This window comes from Ammospiza caudacuta, chromosome 10 (assembly GCF_027887145.1).
Source record: "Ammospiza caudacuta isolate bAmmCau1 chromosome 10, bAmmCau1.pri, whole genome shotgun sequence".
In the NCBI taxonomy this organism is placed as follows: Eukaryota; Metazoa; Chordata; class Aves; order Passeriformes; family Passerellidae; genus Ammospiza; species Ammospiza caudacuta.
This window is the reverse complement of record NC_080602.1, coordinates 15,702,247-15,722,182: the sequence shown is the minus strand read 5'-3', so window position 1 is coordinate 15,722,182 and position 19,936 is coordinate 15,702,247. Positions and strand designations below refer to the sequence as shown.

Genomic DNA, 19,936 nt, shown 5'->3' with positions numbered 1-19,936 from the left:
TGTGTTTCATACAAAAAATGTGAAAAAACAAAGCATGAACGCTAATCTTTCCTTGGGCTGTCAATCTCACTGGCACATACCCATGGCATTTCCCACATTCATAGAATTAAAGGACGGTCACAGAGAAGTAAACAGAATTATTTACTTAATAATAACAGAATGGAGAATCTGATAGCAAATTAATGGCATAGAGTTGGTAAATTGCTGAGTTTAAAAGAGAAAAAAAAGGGAAGGTTCTTTGTAATAGGAGATGAATCAAATACTACTAAGCCAAGGATGATTTCTTACCCTATAATTGGTTTCACAAGATTAATAATTCTGTGTCAGTCTGCAAGTTTAATTATCATCAAGAGAAATGTATTGAAATTTGAATTAGGGAAAGTGAACATTTAATATTAAAATTGAACAATCTTATAAATAAATAAATAGAAATCCATTTTAAATATACCAGTGTTTAAAATTATATAATTGGAAAAAATTGGAATTGTCTCTTCATCCAGAGACTAATGATGCAGTTCCTTTGCTGATGTAAGCCTAAATTGCTTCTGGCCCAGTATGCATTTCACAAAAATAAGAATGTCACATACAAAGTATCATTTGAATTTTTGCTGTGATAGTTCTGTAATATGGACTACAGAGACCCACTTCACAGTTAGTTGAAAATCTGTATCCTCACAACAAAGGCAACAACAGACTTGTGGTTAGTGGGTGGTATAATTGATCCACACGCTGCTAGACTGTGAGGGCAGCAAAGCATGACAAAGCAGATAGTGGATGACAGAAGAACAGAGATAAGGCACAAGTGTACAAACACACTTGGAATGATTTAGAATAAGAGAAAGGATGAATGATAACAAAACTCCAGGTGCAGTCCAGTAATATAACAGTGTTATGGTTGATATTGTGCACAGTGAAATAAATCTTATCTGTCAGGTCAAAAGGATTATTGATAGCAGAAGTGATGTTCAGATTTGAAATATTATTTGTAAAACACACAGAACTCATTCCCCCAGGGTCCTGTCTGGTCATTACACTCACTAGTTAATTCTCTAGGACCCATTTAAATTTCTGGAGTATTGCAATAAAGAATATAAAATTTCTTTGTTTATTGTATATTAAAATTACTTCTTTTTCAGTCCCTTTGTATGTACCATGCTAGCTCAAAGGAGTTCATCTCTACAACCAAGTAAATTGTCTTCAGAAGCAGAAGTTTTCCATATACCAGTAACATCATGTGGCCAAATGAGGACAGATTGACACAGAGTTCTGGTCTCTTTTCCTGTCTCAAATAACCAAAGTATTTCTCTGTATAGCTATCCATAGCACTGAATTAATATTTTCTTTAAGGAAAATAACACTTTAAGATTTCTTGAGGTCTTTTTATTTAAGTAGCATTTTATATACATACACACCATTTAAAAATGCTCAGTGAGTTACAAAAAATTATCCAGACTGACAACTTGAACCATAAGACTACTGCAAAATGATCTCCCATGTTGCTGCAGGCACAGTCAGCTTCCAAATTAGGGCAGGATGCCTATCCTTGTACCACATTAATTTGGTTGGCAAAGCAGAAAAACAGTGACAGCCTGTGGTTTAAAAAAACTGAGTCACAAACCTCTGAATTACAGGTTTTGTATTAGAAATGGCAATTCAGCTGGGCACTGCTGAAAGAAACAGTAATGATGATGGGAAGTGTACCTCCATTATGTACTGAAACCCTAAAAATTGTGAGCTGCAAACATTAACTGAAAGGTTTTGTATCTTCTACAGTTTTGTTTACATCCAGTAGTATAATCAAGTAGTATTTGCCTTCCATTAGATTCAACAGCTGCTGTTACTTGTATAATTGGTGACTCTTTTGCATTTGCCTTAAACAGACCCTTGCAGCTCGGAAATCTGGTATTTCCATGGCCATGCTCATCCGGACCTCCATAAACACTGAAGAAATGGTAAGTGTTTTCACTGACAGGTTTGAGATATTTAGGTAACAGAGAAATTTTTGTTCACAGATCTCTAAAAATTATTTCAGCGTTACACACTCCAAACTGGATGAAATTGAATGTATTCCATTTATTGTATAGGAACTTTCAGGGAACTTGAGCAGAATTTGCTGCCTGATCCACAGTAGCAAGACCAGGTTTGCTTCTGCTGACTCACATCCATGATGGTCAGAGGGGACTAACCAAGAAAACCTTTGATTTACAAAACAGCTATCTGGGGAAGCCTTTTGCTTTAAATTGTCCAATTGTACCATGTTTACCTGCAGTCTTCCATCATCTTTCTATCTTCATCACACTGTGAATGCAATTAGAATGACAGGGCTCTGCAAGATGAATTTTTATGATCATTTTTCCCAGTCCTTGGGATAATACTTGATTAAAAAAAAATAACTCATGCTAATAATATATGTGATTCTAGAAGAAATATTTAATTCATACAAGAAGTAACCACAAGAGTCTTTCGAAAAAACATGGTGTCATATCTAGTAAAATGCATGAGCTGTGGTTTTCCATTACTGATTTCACTTAGATTTGACAAAAGACATTTTTTTTAACAAAAATGCCCATTTTGTGTTCCTCAAATTGCTAGTGCATACGTAGCTTTCTAAAATACATCCTATTCTGAAGAAAAATGAAGAGTTGGATTTTTCTTACATTGTTGTCAAGGTGCATAGCAGAAGAATGGGAGAACAGAAAATACTGACAGGTGTTCTGGGAACTGGAACATGCAGTACAAATATTGATATCCATCATTCTTACCTGGTTTATTGTGAACTTTCTGTGCTTATATGGTAATAATGAAGTTATGATTTGGTGGTGCTCAGGGATAGATTGCTGAGGTGGAAAACAGATGGTGTTTGAAATGTTCTTCCAGTAGGGGCAGTAGTTATTTTATTTTGCTATCTCAAAATAGCAGCAAAGGTTGATAAAATGGAGAACTATGGGATCTTAACTACTGAATTATGATTCAGGAGAAATGGAAAAGGAAAATTCATTTGAATGTATTTTTATACCTCTGTATTCTTTGTCCTCCATTTGAACCATGTCATTTGAAAAACTGTGTACCAGAAATAGTTGTTTCTTAAGCAATCTTGAAATAAAAATTTAAGTCCAAATGCAGACAGCAAATGTAATTTAGACACATGAAAGTTCATTTGATGAGAAAATATAAAAAGTTAATTCAGAGTAGAGGTGAACAAAAGAAGCCAGTCCTATGCCACCCTCATTACACATACCAAGGGCCGGGGAGTGCTCTTTCCCAGACAAATCTAAGGGTACAGCCCATAGAGCCTCTTGCAAGATATTTAAAACAAGGGAAAGGCATTACTTTTCTACTTCTCTAAGTAGCCAGCCAAACTTAATAACCTAGGGCATCATTACAGTGGGTAGAGCAAGATTTGAAAACAAAAAGGACATTTTCAGGCATAAAAGAATTCTCCAGATACTCTCCACAAAATGAAGATGTGAAATGCATATCAAGAAATGGAGTCACCAATGAAATTCAAGGAAAAAACTTCCCCTTTGGGCAAGTTATTCCTCTGATTAGGGCTTTTCTAGTTTTTATCTTCCCCCAAGGTTTTTTCTGGAGGGAATATTAATGATTCTGGTGGGTGTGGGTTATTTGGCTGATTAAATTCAGTATGAAAATTCTTTGAACTAATGCCTTTATTAAAACTCAAGTTCCACCTACTCAAAAAATTACACCCTGAGGTTAAGGCTTTGAGCTTTGCCACCTGTCATTGCTATCCTTTTGGTACAACACACTCATGACACACTGAGTTTGTGTGTTCTCAAGCACAGAGCCAAAGACATTTTAAACAGTGTAATACTTAGACATATGCTTTCAGTGGAGCACCCATTTAATTGCTTTGTTGAACAAAGAGCTGCCCAATTTTGAAAATTATACATCAATGACATCATCAAGTAATTCAGGTAGAATATGACAGAAGTAAATTTCCCTTTAGAGGATCAGCAGACTGATAATCCTCCTATATATTAGTAGTGCTAAATGTTGCCAAACCAGTTATTAGTTATATAGTTATATTGGAAGTTATTAGTGCCATGTTGTTATGCTCTATAATTCACATAACAAAAACATTTAAACAGAGAAGAGTAATAGGAATGAAAGCCTCTAGACAGTAAGAGAAATAAAATTCTTCTTTGCAATTTGCTTTATTAACAACAGGGGAAAGAACACGTTCAGCAGCAAAAACCAATCTACAAATTGTGTCTTTCAGCTGAAAACTTCATTTACCCTCAAAGGTTTATTTTAAGGCCTGTTGAGGGTATATTTCATTACTTACTGACATTTCAGAAAAATGTAAAAGTTACTGGAAAAGTTCTGAAAGTATTTATAATGTGAAAAATACTGAAGCTGAACAGGGTGAAAGGGCAGTATTTGTACTGAGGCTACATGAGCTCAGGAGTGGGAGAGTGTAATCAGTGGTTTCTGAGAAACACTATTCACTCAGCAAGCTGTATAAATCCACTTTAGGTGGTTTCAAAGTTTCCTTTCTGGTCTCCGTAACATGGAAGGCAAAAGTGGAGTAATATACAAAAAATTAGTTCTCCAGAGTTAGGTGGTCATTACTATCGCAGTTCTTAGGTTCTGCCAAATCAAACTGGTGCACACCTTTGCTTGCTTTCAGGGAAGTTATTAGGATAGGCTGAGAATTACCCTGGAGGGCAATTCAGTATTTTTTTTTTAGTCTTTTCTGCTGTATCAGGTTTTTTTCTTACTTCAGTTCTTCAGGGTTCTCAGTTGTGCTTAGAACAGATATCCATGAAATGTCTCACCATATATCTTTGGCCAGGCTCCACAGGATGGATATTGTTTTCAGCAGTAACTACTAGCTTCAGTAAGTGCTGTTGCAGCCTAAGCTACCTAATATTTGGTTTTATTATTTTTAGTGCTTGATCCTATTAATCAATGGCTACCCTATGGCTACAAGGTACTGGTTTTCCTGTGGTAGCAAAAGTCCTTTGATTGATGACTTTGTGCAAGATTGTGCAGATATGCACACAAAAAGAATATTTGACTTTTATCAGACAATCTATTATTAGCAGAATATCTCACAGTTTGAGTAGAGATGCAGGTACATGAAACCAAGAATATGTCAGCATATTTTTAGACAGGTTAATATCTTCCATTTGGCATACAATTACCACAGCTGAATATGAAAGATAAGGGAGTGCTAACAAATGTTTAACTGAATAAGTTTGCCTTTCTTCCTATATTTTCAGAGCTGTGGCAGTGATGTTAAAAAAAATTAGAAAAACCACACAAATTCCAAAATCTTATTCCCTTGCCACAGCTTTATAGCCAGCATTAGAGCTACCTTGCTTAACATCTACACCAGAGGAGGGCAAGGTAGGACAGGCAGACTTTCAGAAATATCCCACTGTGATATGTTTTATAATAGGGTTTCTTCTTTCTAAAATAAGAATATCATGATATTCTGATGATAGGATTATTATTTTATTGTAAAAAGTTAATATGGTGATATTTTTTGTAATACAATTTCTTCTTTCTAAATGAAACAATTATTCCTTTCTACGGGAATCTAGAACTTCTAATACATTCATGGCAGTCACATGTGCATTTAGTGAACACCCACCCCCTAAAAAAGGCACAAACAACCTAAGCTTGGTGCCAAGTGCTGCATACAAGCTGCTGAGCTCTTCTTATTCCCAATAAATTGCCTGGACCTAGAAGATCAGGGTGCCTGAAAAAAAGCTCAAATAAACAAACCAGAGCATTGTGCCCATATAAACCAAGGTCTTGTGTGCAAAACTACAGGGATTGCTTTGTTTTCATCTTATTAAGCACTAAGGAGCTGAGATTGAAGTTGTTACAATACTAATCAGTAAATAACCAATAACTGTTCTTGTAGTACAGCTAGTCATGGGTTTTAAGCCAAAACAGTCCAAGAAATGGGTTTGGGTTTTTGGAGAGTATGGATCATTCTTGTCTATAGTAAAAAGCAAGTTGATGCTTAAAAATGAAACAGTAAGTATGCTATTATAGGAGTACAGATAAAATGGAACCCTACAATTGGCTTGCTTTTATTTGATGAGGTTATATAGACACTTGGTATTAGAGGATAGTGTTGTATATAATCAAAAGGCATTTTGTGCAATATGTCTAAGTCCCTATAGGAAGTATTTAAATTTTCAGAATTAATGTTTGGTCGCTACTTAATATGCCCCAATGAATGTAATGCTGCCTTTTTTTTTTTTAATTTCTGCCTCAAAATATAAAAATATATTTATATAAGACTTTGTATTAATTGAATAACTTTATTCCAACTTAACACTGCTGTTTGTGTAATCAGACAAAACAGTCAAGCAGAGTTCTTTTCAAATTGTAAAGCAAAATGAGTAAATCAGTATTTTACAAATTATTTTATACTTCTATGTATATTCTGATATTTTCTAACATTTTAGGTGTAAATAGCATATAGTTTGAAACAGTTCACTTGTGATACACAATACAGCTGAAATATTTCTTTTCTTACCCAACAGAAAATCCATGTCTTCAAGAAGACCCTGCAAGCTTTGATCTATCCAATATCATCAACTACACCTCATAACTTTGAAATCTGGACAGCTACAACTCCCACATACTGTTATGAATGTGAAGGCCTTCTTTGGGGCATAGCCAGACAAGGCATGAGATGCACAGAATGTGGTGTCAAATGCCATGAGAAGTGCCAAGACCTCCTAAATGCTGACTGCTTGCAGAGTGAGTATTTCATTATAGCTGAAGTGTTGTATTAATTCACACCTTTTGATTTTGTGTGTATGCTCAACAATACCTTGAAATGAGGGACCAGCTCACCCAAAATCAGTGAAGGTGTGTTGATGCTCCTCAGTTGAGAAGTTAGCCAGAAGCTTAAGAGAAAACCTACTGTCAGAAAACCTACTGTTAGAAAACCTACTCATTTTGCTTTTGTCCTTGAAGTCTGTCAAATGTTGCTGGGCTTTTACAAAGTAATGCTTGCTAACATCAGTGAATTATTTACTTTCCACTGTCTATGGCAATACCTGGAGCAATTTATTACTTGACATAAACCCTCTTTGTTTTAGGTAACTCAAAACACAAAAAATGTCAAAGGAAATATTTTTAAATTATTCCTGCTACTTACTGTAGTCATATTGATGTGCTATAAAGTAGTCAAAAATATGAAACACTAAGTAGGATCTTCAAAATACTAAATACTGTATGTGTAAGGGAAAAAAAATTAGTCAGTAAGCCATTTGGCACTAGAATTAAAGCAAAGCAAGCAAAAAGCTCCGCTTGGTTCCAGCCACCGCACATTGTTCTGTGAAAATATATCAGGTGTATTGAAACGATTTTTAAATTACAACACAATTATTATACAAGATTCTAAGCAATAGAAAATTAAGACCTGGAAGTTTTCTGATTTGGAGTGAAATGGACTTCCATACTCTGGAGTTATTCAACACTGTTTACTGTTGATATGTTCCAGAGCTTCTACATGTAGGAAAAGTACAGAGATATTTCACTCAGTTCTTCCTTCTTTTCACTGTATTCTCTGTGTGAGGAGCTGTCATGCAGGATGGATCCTCAAGGTTTGCACTGCTCAGGAATCAATTAAAATTTCCCAGAGCAACTGACCCCATGGACAATAAATCAGTGATCAATGTCTAAATCAAACTTCCTAACTGTGCTTAATTGTGATTCTGTGCTGTGGTTGAAACTGGACTGCTGTCCCTTGGCCCATTTCACCAGCCAAAACAACTGAGTCTTAAAAGAACAAAACCTCTAGAGGGCAAATTGCAGGTAAAATATTTAACAAGCCTAAGGGATCCCACTCTTCTCATTAGTATGCAAATGTTTCTGAGCATCCTGTCATATTTTTTGCAACAGATTAATTGTTCAGCGTTCATAGTATACTACTTTGAAAATTTCATGTTCTTTGTTTTCCATTGAAAAAGTGAATTGACCAATTGGTTAAATCTCTATTTCTGAGAAAGCTGATGCTAGCAGTGTCATAAAGTGAAATGTAGTTATTTTTATCATAGTCATTCTTTTGCCCACCTGTAATCAGTAGGATGTATTCACCTTCAAACTTCTGTGATTTATTTTTTTAATATATAATCATTGCAGGTGTAGAAATGAATTCACATCTCAAGATCTTTGAGGTCAATATATAAACTTGTTCTCAATTAGATTTAGAAAAAAGCCACTAGCACTTTCATTAGCTCTCTCATCTTCAATAAGATATCCTTTCTAGTACTAGGTGCAATATTAAATTAGAATTGATTTCAATCATGTTGAGTTTGTATCAGTCCCTAGGGTGAAAGGAGCTTGTTAACTTTCTGTACAATGTAAGTTACACTGTTGTTTTAATTAGTTTGATCAATACTGCATGAAAAGAGTTGTTGATAGACAGTAGTGGAGGTTGTTAGCAATAGGGGACGTAAAACTAGTTGCAATAAATGAGTATAAAGAGAAAGATATTTACTCAAAGGAAGTTGTATTTTAACACATATTTCAGTTTTATCTGTACTCTCTCAAAAATCAACAAGGTTTCTCACAGGAATATGTTATTGCCATTCAGATTGTGCCCAGGGTTTATCATTCAGTTGTGTTGTTGCATTTCTACTTTTTAAGGAAGGGCAGAAAATAAGAGAAAATTTTAAAAGTTCCCTCCTGCATCTTCTAAGAATGACCTGTCATGTTTTCCAGACAGCTCAGCAATCATCTCTTTTATAATAAAATCACTAGATAATTTTTTAACTGGTGTTTTGTTTTATTGTAGCACATAATTCTGTTTCTACTAATTCCTAATTTTTCAGTCTCGATAATCTTTAATCGCTAGAATTTTGGTCTTTCGTATTCAAAAATATTAGGTACTCTGACCAGGAGATTTCAAGATTTCTCAAGATTTAGTAGCCACAGAAAACTCCTTGAAGAAGCCATGTAATTCAGCCTTTTGGCAGTCTGAGATCACTTGTATCTGGTATTTCAACCCACACTTTTTCCACAGTAGTGATTGGCACTGAATAGTATTGGTTTAATAAATAATTTTATGTATGACACATAACACTGATGGAAGATGACTATTAACGCCTCATGTTAAAATAAATCAACTGATAATTTTAGATATCACAAAGAATATATATGAGGTATTATTCAGGTGACAGGAAGATCTCCTTCAGGTACTGCTGTACCAAGAGTTAACTGGAAACCTTAGAGAGGAAAAAGAACAAAGTTAATTTTCAGTAACAATGGTGACCTTTTCTTTCATTTCAGGAGCAGCTGAGAAAAGTTCCAAACATGGTGCAGAAGACAAAACACAGAATATTATTAGTGCTATGAAGGAAAGAATGAAGATTAGAGAGAAAAATAGACCAGAGGTGTTTGAAGTGATCCAGGAAATGTTTAATATTTCTAATGAAGATTTTGCACAATATACAAAAGCAGCAAAACAAAGTGTTTTGGATGGAACATCCAAATGGTCAGCAAAAATAACTATCACAGGTAATTTTCTTCTGTTCTAAGAGCTCTTTCTTTCCTACTCTCCTAATTCAGGAGCAAGATTTTTTTTATAAGTAGAGCCAGACTGTGTTCAATTGCATACTTGGTGCATATAAAAACAGTGGAATTTGTAGGATGCCAACTGAAAGAGTTGAGTTTTAAGTTGCCAAAACCACTTTATATTCTACTGCTATAGGAAGGAAGACAAGGAAAAATAATGTATCTCCTCCACCTCCTACCAATATCTTCTGTGATAAGGATGAGATTTTTGCCACCAACTGCAAGAGTTTAAGTTCACAAAAAAAAAAAGGCTTTGAGTGATTAAGAAAACCTTTGAGCTTGCAATTCCAGATCCCATTGGTTTTGAAACTTATTATCCCTTCACATTGCTTGACTAAGGGTGTGTTCCATTTTAGAGATGCTGATGTTGAATAATTCTGCTCACTCCAAACATATTCCAGATGGCTTCCAATTGCATTAGCCTGGCTGATCATGAAGATTTCCAGGTCCTCTGACTTTGACATTTCAGTTTTTGAACTAAAACCTCAGCATAAATGGAGGTGGTGCATGAAACTCAAAAGAATAATTGTGGAATTTTGGGACTGTCACCAAGCACTAGGGACATATTTAATTCATATGTTTATTTTTAGTTCTACCTCTAAAGGATATTGAAGGCTGTCTAGTGTTCAGGACACTATGCACATACAGTTTAATCCTTGAAGACTTTTACTAGGCTGTCCCTTCATTCTAGTACATAAATAGAAGAGTGATACTTCCTTGCCTTCTAAAACTTTCCCTGTGAATTTAGAGTGAATGAGGAGGACAAAATATGCTATTTTATTCCTAAGAGTGTTTTCAGAAATTGGATGTGTTAAAGAATAGCAGAATTTTACTTCTTTCACTAAAGTCAGCACATATGACTGAACCCACACCAAGCTCTGATCTGCTGAGCAAGGTGCCATTTTTAGGTAATCATTTTCTGAGCACGCCAAGGGAGCTTCATTATCCAAGATGATTGACATTAGAGAACGTTAACTCAATGTTACCACTGAGATGACTTAAAAAATGTGTGCAAAATAACAAAGTCGACTGCTGCTGAATGGTAAGAGCCAGAGCAAGTGTTTTAGCTGCAGTTCTCTGGTTTGGTAGGCTGCTCTTTGAGAGTTCTGCTTTCTCCTGAGATTTCCACTTTTATGAATTATGATGGAAAATCAAATTGTATGTATTTATTTTTGCCACTAAATTCATATCTATTAACTATACACCCACACTAACTGTCAGAAAGGATACCAAATACATAAACAGTTGATGATAATTTTTCAGAACTGTCACCCTCTCTGTGATAGCATAGAAAGTATTCTAAAAGTAATGGTTCATCTCTTAAAAGAGCAAATGGCGACCATGTCCCTCATGTTTAGTTCCATAAGCCACAGGGAACTGTGGAATATATATTTTTTATATTATTAGAGGTTTTACTTTGGAAATGTTAGTTTGGCTCTTTGGAGAAATTTTGGAATTTTTTATTTATTTATTTACTGGGGGCAGGGAACTTTAGGGAACTATCAGACTCAAGACAAGTTTTGCAACATTATATTCCTTGCCATTTTGACCAAACCAAAGTTTGATAAAAGTATTTGAATTATGTGTGAAAAGTATTTGTTTGGTGCTCAGTAGTGAATCTTTATATTTATTACTCTATTAAACCATACTTTTAAATATGATACAGTCCAGAAGGGTAATTTAGACAAACCTTGTCAGTCTCCAGAGTTACAGACATTGGGAAATCCAGAAACCTTTTCTTCAGGATCCATCACAGTGAGGCCTTTGTTTCCTGTTGCTGGTGTCATTCTCATTTACTTCTTGGCAATAAAGGCTATGAGGGCTAAAGCACATTTCTCTCCTTTGTTGCAGTTCTTTGTGCTCAGGGCTTGCAGGCTAAGGACAAAACTGGCTCAAGTGACCCATATGTTACTGTGCAAGTTGGCAAAAACAAGCGAAGAACAAAAACTATTTTTGGGAATTTGAATCCAGTATGGGATGAAAAATTCTACTTGTAAGTAGAGAAGATGCTGTTGATATTGCTTTTTTTAGTCTATATTTAGATCATATAACTCTACCAAGTGAAATGTTGGCTTAATATGAAAACATGTTTTGTCTGCACTATACATATTTATAGCATTATGAAATTAGCAAGTTCTGAATGGAGAGAGCATCAAAATTTACTGTGTCTTTATCTTATAGTGATCATGCAGCTTATAATTAAGTCTTTTTTGGGATCTGTTGGTGGTGTCTAATTATTCTAGTCTTTAAGGGAACTTAAATAAGTTTTCATACTTCAACCTTACATACCAAGTATTGTCATTAGAAATGCTTTCCTATATGCCAGATACCGACCATGCAAGGTGGATGTGTTTTTATTTGACACTGTGATTCTCTGAGGTGTAACTGGGGAATTTGGCAGTAACTGTTGTGCTCCAGGCTCAGGGTTGGTGTGTTTGTAATGTCCATACTTTTAGAGAGTGTTGTCTGAGTCAAATATGGAGACTACCATATGATGGCATTGTTTAGTTTATTGTAATATTTCTTTCCTCCTATAAAGAGGGAAGGAGTTTTCACTATTCCTATCTACATAAACTGCGCAGGCAGTTTCTGTGAGGGTTCAGGCATTTGAAATAGAGCCGTGCTTTCTTTGAGAAGGTACAATGTCAAAACATGACAGGTTAACTTCTTACAGTCTGGTACTTCCCTGGTTTTTGGCCAAAATCTGCTACTTTGTTGAGAAGGAGGTTATTGTTTCAGTAGAGTGTGAAAGAGTTTTGGTCCAAGATGCTGCTTCTATTTGTCTGGAAAAGGAACTAAAGAATGCCAGCTGAATTAAACAATGTATGCCATTCCTTTGACAGATTCAAACATTTGTTTAGAAATGAATAGGTACTTCAGAAAAAAGAGACACCCAGAAACTCTTTACAAGCTTCTACTATCCAGAAAGCATTTTCTTTTTGAGTTAACTGTGTTACAGTGGTAACAGTTGAAGTGTCATACCTCACTGAATGGCTTTGAGTGTGCAAAAGCAGGTCATAATTGCGGTCTGGCATTTTAATTGTAGGAATTGCGTAATGTCAAAACTTGGATGAGCAATTCAGAAAATTTTGTGGAAAGTTTGTTGAATGTAGTTTATCAAAGATGTGACTCAAGCTACAATAAAAGCCCTTGAAACTTGCAAATATTTAATTTTTTTCCCCAGCACTATTATTATCATCTGCTGCCCTAGGAATAGTATTTATTACCCCCCCCCCCCCCGAAACCTTACTATAGCATGTACCTCCTGAGCAACTGCTTTTCACCAAATACATTTTCCAACATTTTTATAGCATATGTGTTTTCTGAAATAATCTCCTTGACTTATTCAATGCGTTAGATTTCAGCTGAAAGTACATGAGAATTTCTAAATTGCATTAAAAAAACTATAAACATTTAACCAGAAGATTAAATCTAAAGTAAATCAATATAACTATTTAATTGACTCAGGAAGTGTTACTTAAATTAGGCTCTATCAGTGGCAATTGATATTTAAATCCTGTTGAAAATCCAACATTAACCATCACTATAACTTTTAAATTATAAAATTTAGAAATAAGATGTCTCAAAAATCTTACAATCTAATGCATACTTACCATACCAAAACATGTTTTCAAGTCCTCCCATCTGTTCCAAAATGAAGACTTGGAAAAAACATTGGCTCCCCACTGTGCATTTGCTCTGTCATAGCACATGGAGTGAGGGCAGTGTTCCTGTTCTTAGAACCACACGTGACCCAGATATGATTGCATGGTAACAGTGAGAGAATGTTTCTGACAAAATGCAGTCTAACCCCCTGCTAAATGACCATGGGACACTGGCATAGGTTTGAACAGGAGACCTCATAAAGGATAACTAAAATAGAGCTTTGTGGTGCACAAGGTAGAGAAGTAAATAGGCCAGCAGATGTTCATTTAATGAATGTAACATAGGTGCTAAGGGCTTTTATCCTTTCTCCTGGCATTATTAGAAATGCAATAACAGAGAAGTTTTGGGGCTTTTTCAATGAAACATCAGTGATAGGAGAGTTTCTTTCGATGCCAGAGCAGAGTCCTGCAGCTGTCACCTTCTCTTTGTGGTTGAGTGTGGCATCTGATACAGGAAAAGAGACTACATTTTCTTTTTTTTTTTTTTTTTTTTTAATTACAGGAAGATATATTTGGCTGTATAGTTTTCAGCTTTATAGAAACCTTTTTATTGATACACTATAATAAAAGTCTACTCTCATTCTTTTCTTGACTATTTTTAACAGTTGGTTACTGACATACAGAAATCAGTTTTTTTCTGACAGTGTTGTCTAGGGTAGCACACATCTCCGAATTGCCCTGCTGACTTTGCAGGTACCACATTTCTTCTGAACATTCATAAATACCTCAGATACAATTGTATAATGTAGACATCTTCCAAATAACTGGATGATAATTTACATTCTTTATTTTTCCTATTTTGGCTGTCACTAAGACAGCATAAGGGTTCTAATAAATATCTTCATTGGATTTATATTGCTACCTTCAGTGGATGAAAACATTTGCTCAAACTGATTTCAGTCATCCAGCTGTAGATGTTCTTTCTTTAGAGTTACTTTAAAGCATGGCCCTCACACAATATTGAATCTTAAATAAATTATTAGTGGATTCATTTTAAGCAATATTTACTGTCAGTGGCCAAGAGGACTTCACCAAAGTCCCTTTCAACTGTTATTTTGTGCATTCTTGAGCAGCTGGACTGACTTTTAAAAAATATTATCTTCACTGTACCTGAAGATAACATGGTTTGTTAACTGCCTAAATGATGCTTCAGTTTCCAGTGCTATTTAAGCAGAGTTTTGTGAGAATTGTTGAAATAGCTCAAGGATTGCCTCCTAGGCATGAGTGTATAACAAAGACTTGTATTACATAAAACTATTTGAGTAATAAAACCTACACATTAGTTTACTATACTCATCCATTCCAAAAGTTCTTCAATAATCAGTCTGAGACATTCTGCTAATTAAAATAACTGTATCTCACAGCCTCAGCCCAAATCAAGATAGCAGAACACCTCTAAGAAGCAATTCCAATGATAAATTGTTTGTTCAGTGATGATATTTTTCAGGTTTAGAGTACAGGATGCATGGTCTGAGTCTTCTTTTCAAACTGCCGTCAATCCAGATTAATTATACAACTCTCTTTTTGTTATGACAGAGTAAAATAATGCAAGAAAAAGCATAATTAGTCTCATTCTACTTTATCAGAAAGCATTGCCCGTGACAACACTGCTAAAGAATTGGGACTGTCCAGACTAGAGAAGAGACAAGTAGTGGAGGTAAGGATGTCTTTAAACACATCCTTTCTCCTGCAAAGAGGAAAGGAATAATCTATTTTCCATGCTTACTGTTACAGTAGAATAAGAATAATAGAACAAGTAATAGTATGGTAGAACAAGTAATAGCCACAAATTACACTTAGAGAGTTTTAAATCAGACTTCAGAAAAATTTTGCCAACAGTTGGGCTAATGAAATTCTGGGAGACATATCCTGAGGGACCATGGAACTGTCTCCGAACACCTAAGAACAAAGTGGACATAGCAATGGTGTGGATCTGGTCCTGGATTGCAGTAATGGCAATAATACTACTAATAAACATGAGGGTAATAATAGCAATAAGTGGCTCCCTGAACTTACTGAGGGTGGCACACTATCACTTAGTTGTCATTTTAACACTGGATGCCGATCTCTCAGGAGGTATGTACAATAACATCATGCCAGTGCAACTAATATTAAATTTACATTGGGGTACTGTTGTAAAGATACTTTTTTATTCCGGTTTTATTACTCTAACCATTAGAATAAGCAGAATTCTATGAGGATTATTTCATGTCTGTGTGGCATTCTGGAAATGCAGAAGTAATGTAGTGTCACCAGATTGTTATTAAATAATTAAAACTGTCTCTTCTGTCTTGCATCTCTGAATAGACTGCAAATTCTCTAGTTTTCAGAAGCATCAGTACCCTCAATTCTCTGTGTGCTAGAGAACAATGCATTTTTCATCTTCCTCTATCACACTTCTGTGAATGCTTTTACTGAGCACATAAAGCAGAGTGGTTAGAAGAGGAACACTGAAACTAGCATATGTTGTCTAGCCTTTAATTCCCTGGGCTGATTTTCCTGGAGTAAACAGAAGTAGGAATTCCACGCAGAGCTTCTGGACAGATGTTAGCAGTGACTAAAGCAGAACCTGCATGTCATTCCAGAGGGCTGTTTCTGAGTCTGGGCAGGTGAGCAGGATCATTCAGCTCTGGAACTTTAGCAGTCACTCCCTGCAGTCACACTGCCAGGGGCAGGCCAGGAGGAAATATTTGCTCAGCTACTCTTCAGTTTTTTAACACAAATCCATGCTAATTTTGTGGTCCTGTACAGGAACATTACGAAGGTAGCAGAGCTGACTCTGTTCTGATGCTTTGACACAAAGAAGAACATGAGTTAACACATTGGTTGGGTCTGGTCTCACCGCATTTCACTAACCTAAGATTAAAGGAGAAAAGGATGCTGAGGACAACTGAGGTGATCAGGGAATCCTGACCATCTGAATAAATATTTCTTTATCAACTAAGTGTATATCAGAGGGAAATTTATGTTGTCTCAGAATAGAAATATGATGTTTGTGCTGAAATACACAATGACTTTTTATATGCAGCATCTGTCAGAGAATCAAAGCAGGAATACGATTCTGTGAAAAGCACAGGTATGGTGATGAGGGTCACATAAATACTTCACCAGTGACAGATCTCCCTATGTCACTATAGAAATCCCCTGTCAATTATTTCTGTTGGGTGCACAGCTAAATGCGATGCTGGAACTTTAGCAATGTTAAGTAGTAACTTAGAGCTGCATTTTAGGAGAATTAAATAGCCTAGTTTCTTAAGGCCACAATGCTTATTTGGTTCACCTCTATTTTCCTATATTTTGTATGTTCTTGCCAATAGCCTTTGAATTTTGTGATCAGTCAGAGAAATTCCCCATATTGCCAAATAGTGTGTCTGTAATGTTCTATGAAAATATGTGGTTAGAGAGAGATGAGATACTTACTGTCCTCAGTATGACCTCATCCTATAACAGATACCAGGAGTTCACATAAAGGGGTAATTTATGAAAACCCCAGCTATGGGAGAAGATTCAGCAGGTGATTGTAGTTGGTTGGATATCAGGGAAGCCAGTAATAAGACAAAAGGAAACTGCACTCTATTAGTTTTGCTAATCACAGAACAATGTGCATTTTAATTACCAGAATTATCTGCAAAGTTAAAATCTGGAATATAGACAGACACAAGGATTTCTGTGATACTGAATGATGTCACAGTGTGGCAGAGTAAAAGTTGTGCATGCCATTTTTAGTGTCTGATTGGCCTTGACAATAATAATACCATTTACAGCACTTTATACTTCCAAAGCCCATTACCACCACTAATTAATTCTTAGAATACCCCTGAGGGGTTCTGCTTGGAAGATAAGTTGGAGTATTACTGTTTTAACACTGGAAACAGAGACAGATCACTAAGTAATGATAGTGCTGGGAATGGAATTTGAGTACAGACTCTTAATCAACTGTGAAAGTAATGCCCTGCTGAAGATGAAAATTTGCAGCTATGCTTCAAAATCATATTTAAAGATAAACAGAGGTATGTAATACAAAAAAATATTTCTGTAGCACTAGTGAATGAATATTAAAAGCAATACTTCATATGGATGCATGAGTATGGTATGATTTAACTGATGCCAGCTCTGTACTAGTCAAACTTCAGCAGAAAGTTTTTCACTATCCCAAACCTCTGCAGTCAGTGTTGGGATATTCCAATCAAGTCATCAAAAGCCATCACCAACAAATAGTAAATAGTCCTCACTGTGCCTTGTAGGAATAGCAGCAATAGAGTTTATTTTACATTTCTGTGCAAATAAATGCCAGGTGCAGCTGGGAGTAAAATTTTTTTCCACTGTGTACTCTGTAGATTAAAAGTGATGCCACTTCATTTCCTCATACATCCAGCACTTTCTCAAATCCACTCAACCCAGAAGGGGTTAGTAAGCCACTTAAATTTACAAGAATTTTTTTAGAGCATGGCATGGTCCCTACTTTTTCTCTATACCAGGGAATCGGAGGTCTTGAAGAACATTAATATCTCTTTTTTAAAAAACAGGTACTTATATTCCTGTTTTTTTCTGATTTCCTTTCTTTCCTTGATGAGATGTTTGTGCATACTTTTTGGTTTTTAACAAAAGCTACCTGACACACACTGGAAATATTCTTTAATTTTTTTATTACTTTTTGTATTACTCCAGAGTACTATTATGGTAGTTTACTGTATGTACTACATGGCATTCCTAAACAAATAAACCTGACATAACTGTATCTTTCCTAAGATATTTTTTACATAATAGCATAAAAAGTATGAATTTCAAATAAAAAATTTTAATGAGCAGTTATTGACATTCCTAAATACAATCTTTATGTATATATAATTCAATCCATTTATTCTCTTTATATGTAATAATTCTCATATACAGAGAAAATTTTTTGTCTCTGGCAGTCTGGGTTGGCCTTTTTTTCCTCTGGATATTGCAGATTGTTTGTGCTTTGACATTTGGTGCAGTTAAGCAAGTGTGTGGAGATTGAGTTTAATGAATTAGACAGCAGTGCAGAGTAATATAGTTTATATACCACTCACATTTTGTGTTTTGTTTTTGTTTTTCCAGTGAATGTCATAACTCTACAGATAGAATAAAAGTAAGAGTATGGGATGAAGATGATGATATCAAATCTAGAGTAAAACAGCATTTCAAAAAGGAATCCGATGATTTCCTTGGGCAAACAATCATTGAAGTAAGAACACTGAGTGGAGAAATGGATGTATGGTATAATTTAGGTATGATTCTTACTGATTTTTTTAAAACAAATTTAGGTAGATTATTACTGTCTTTAACTTTGTGACTTCAAAATTTGTAGCTTTGGTACCAATGTATGACTTTTAAAATATTAAATATAACAGGTTGATTTGAAAATGAGAGATAGAATCCACACTGCTCCATCCCACTGTGCCACTGGCAGGGAGGGGGTAGAGAAAATTAGGAGTCAAGTAAACCTGTGAAGAAGGGATAGGTGAAGGGAAGGTGTGTTTTAAGATCTGGGTTTATTTTTCATTATCCTCCTCTGATTTCACTGGTAACAAATTGATTTTCCCCCAAGTCAAGTCTGGTTTTGGCCATGGAAGTAGTTGGTGAGTGATCTGTTCCCCATCCTTCTCTCGACCCATGGGGCTTTCATTAGATTTTCTATGCCCTGGCCAGCAGAGGAAGGGAGGTGATAGAGCAGCCTTGGTGGGCACCTATCAGAATCAACCCATCACACTCAGAGTAGTCCAGCTTGTTGGTAAAGTCTTCATAATTAAAGGAAAATAATAATAATTGGTACAGATGTCAGGTAGAAAAGTACAGTAATTTCAGTTGAGAAGGGGAAAGTAGTAAATAAATAGCTGTGTAGCCTTGCTTGAATGTGGGAGATAAAATAAGAGATTCTTTACTTCATAGTTAGTTATTCCATTTTGTGGCCTGAACCATGTGTGAGGTATTAAAAGACATTCTTATTTTCAACAGCAGGACTCCCTATCTTTCAAAGATTAAACTAGAATGATTTATGAAAGCTTTTCATATGACATACATGTGTTCTTGGTAGTTACTAATGTATTATTTTTCCACTCTTCAGAAAAGCGAACAGATAAATCGGCTGTCTCTGGGGCCATTAGACTGAAAATCAATGTTGAAATTGAAGGAGAGGAGAAAGTTGCTCCTTATCATGTGCAGTACACCTGTCTACATGAGGTATGTTGGAGAGTTTATAGTATACAGTATAGAAATCACTGTTCAGTTGTTGCATGGATAAAGAAATAAGGCTACAGAATATTAGAGCACTGAAACAAATAGCTGCTGCTGTACTTGAGGACAAGTTTGTTTTATATTTCCCATTCTGTATTGCTCAGGAAGTATCAGGTTCAGAGGCAAGGGTAGAAAACGTAAGACCACCAAACAGATCATTCCTGCCAGGAGGTGTTAGGAAAAGAGGTTGAGTCAGACAGATAAATTCTACCTGTAGTTTTATTTTTATTTAGCCCTTTGATACCTGATTGTTATCATCGGGAATACACAAACATTCTATATATTACAGATGTATACTGTAAAGTATTTCTTTTGTTTTACAGTAACACATATTTTGGAGTGAGAAAAAGGAGAAACACAAACTCTATAAAATCTAATTTTCCTTTCATCTAGTTTGCTTTTGTCAACATTGAAAAAAATAATCACTGATAAATAGGTGTGTC

At 35.4% G+C, this 19,936-nt stretch overlaps 1 protein-coding gene across 2 annotated transcripts in view; it reads left to right on the top strand.

The window, feature by feature from the left end:
• Positions 1–19,936, top strand: part of UNC13C (unc-13 homolog C) — a 121,299-nt gene that overhangs the window by 25,027 nt on the left and 76,336 nt on the right. For both annotated transcript variants that reach the window (XM_058811814.1, XM_058811813.1), the window contains 6 exons: positions 1,881–1,952; positions 6,528–6,747; positions 9,286–9,513; positions 11,422–11,563; positions 18,318–18,487; positions 19,324–19,439. In XM_058811814.1, coding sequence (XP_058667797.1) covers positions 1,881–1,952; positions 6,528–6,747; positions 9,286–9,513; positions 11,422–11,563; positions 18,318–18,487; positions 19,324–19,439 — 948 coding nt within the window. The remainder of the gene's footprint in view (positions 1–1,880; positions 1,953–6,527; positions 6,748–9,285; positions 9,514–11,421; positions 11,564–18,317; positions 18,488–19,323; positions 19,440–19,936) is intronic.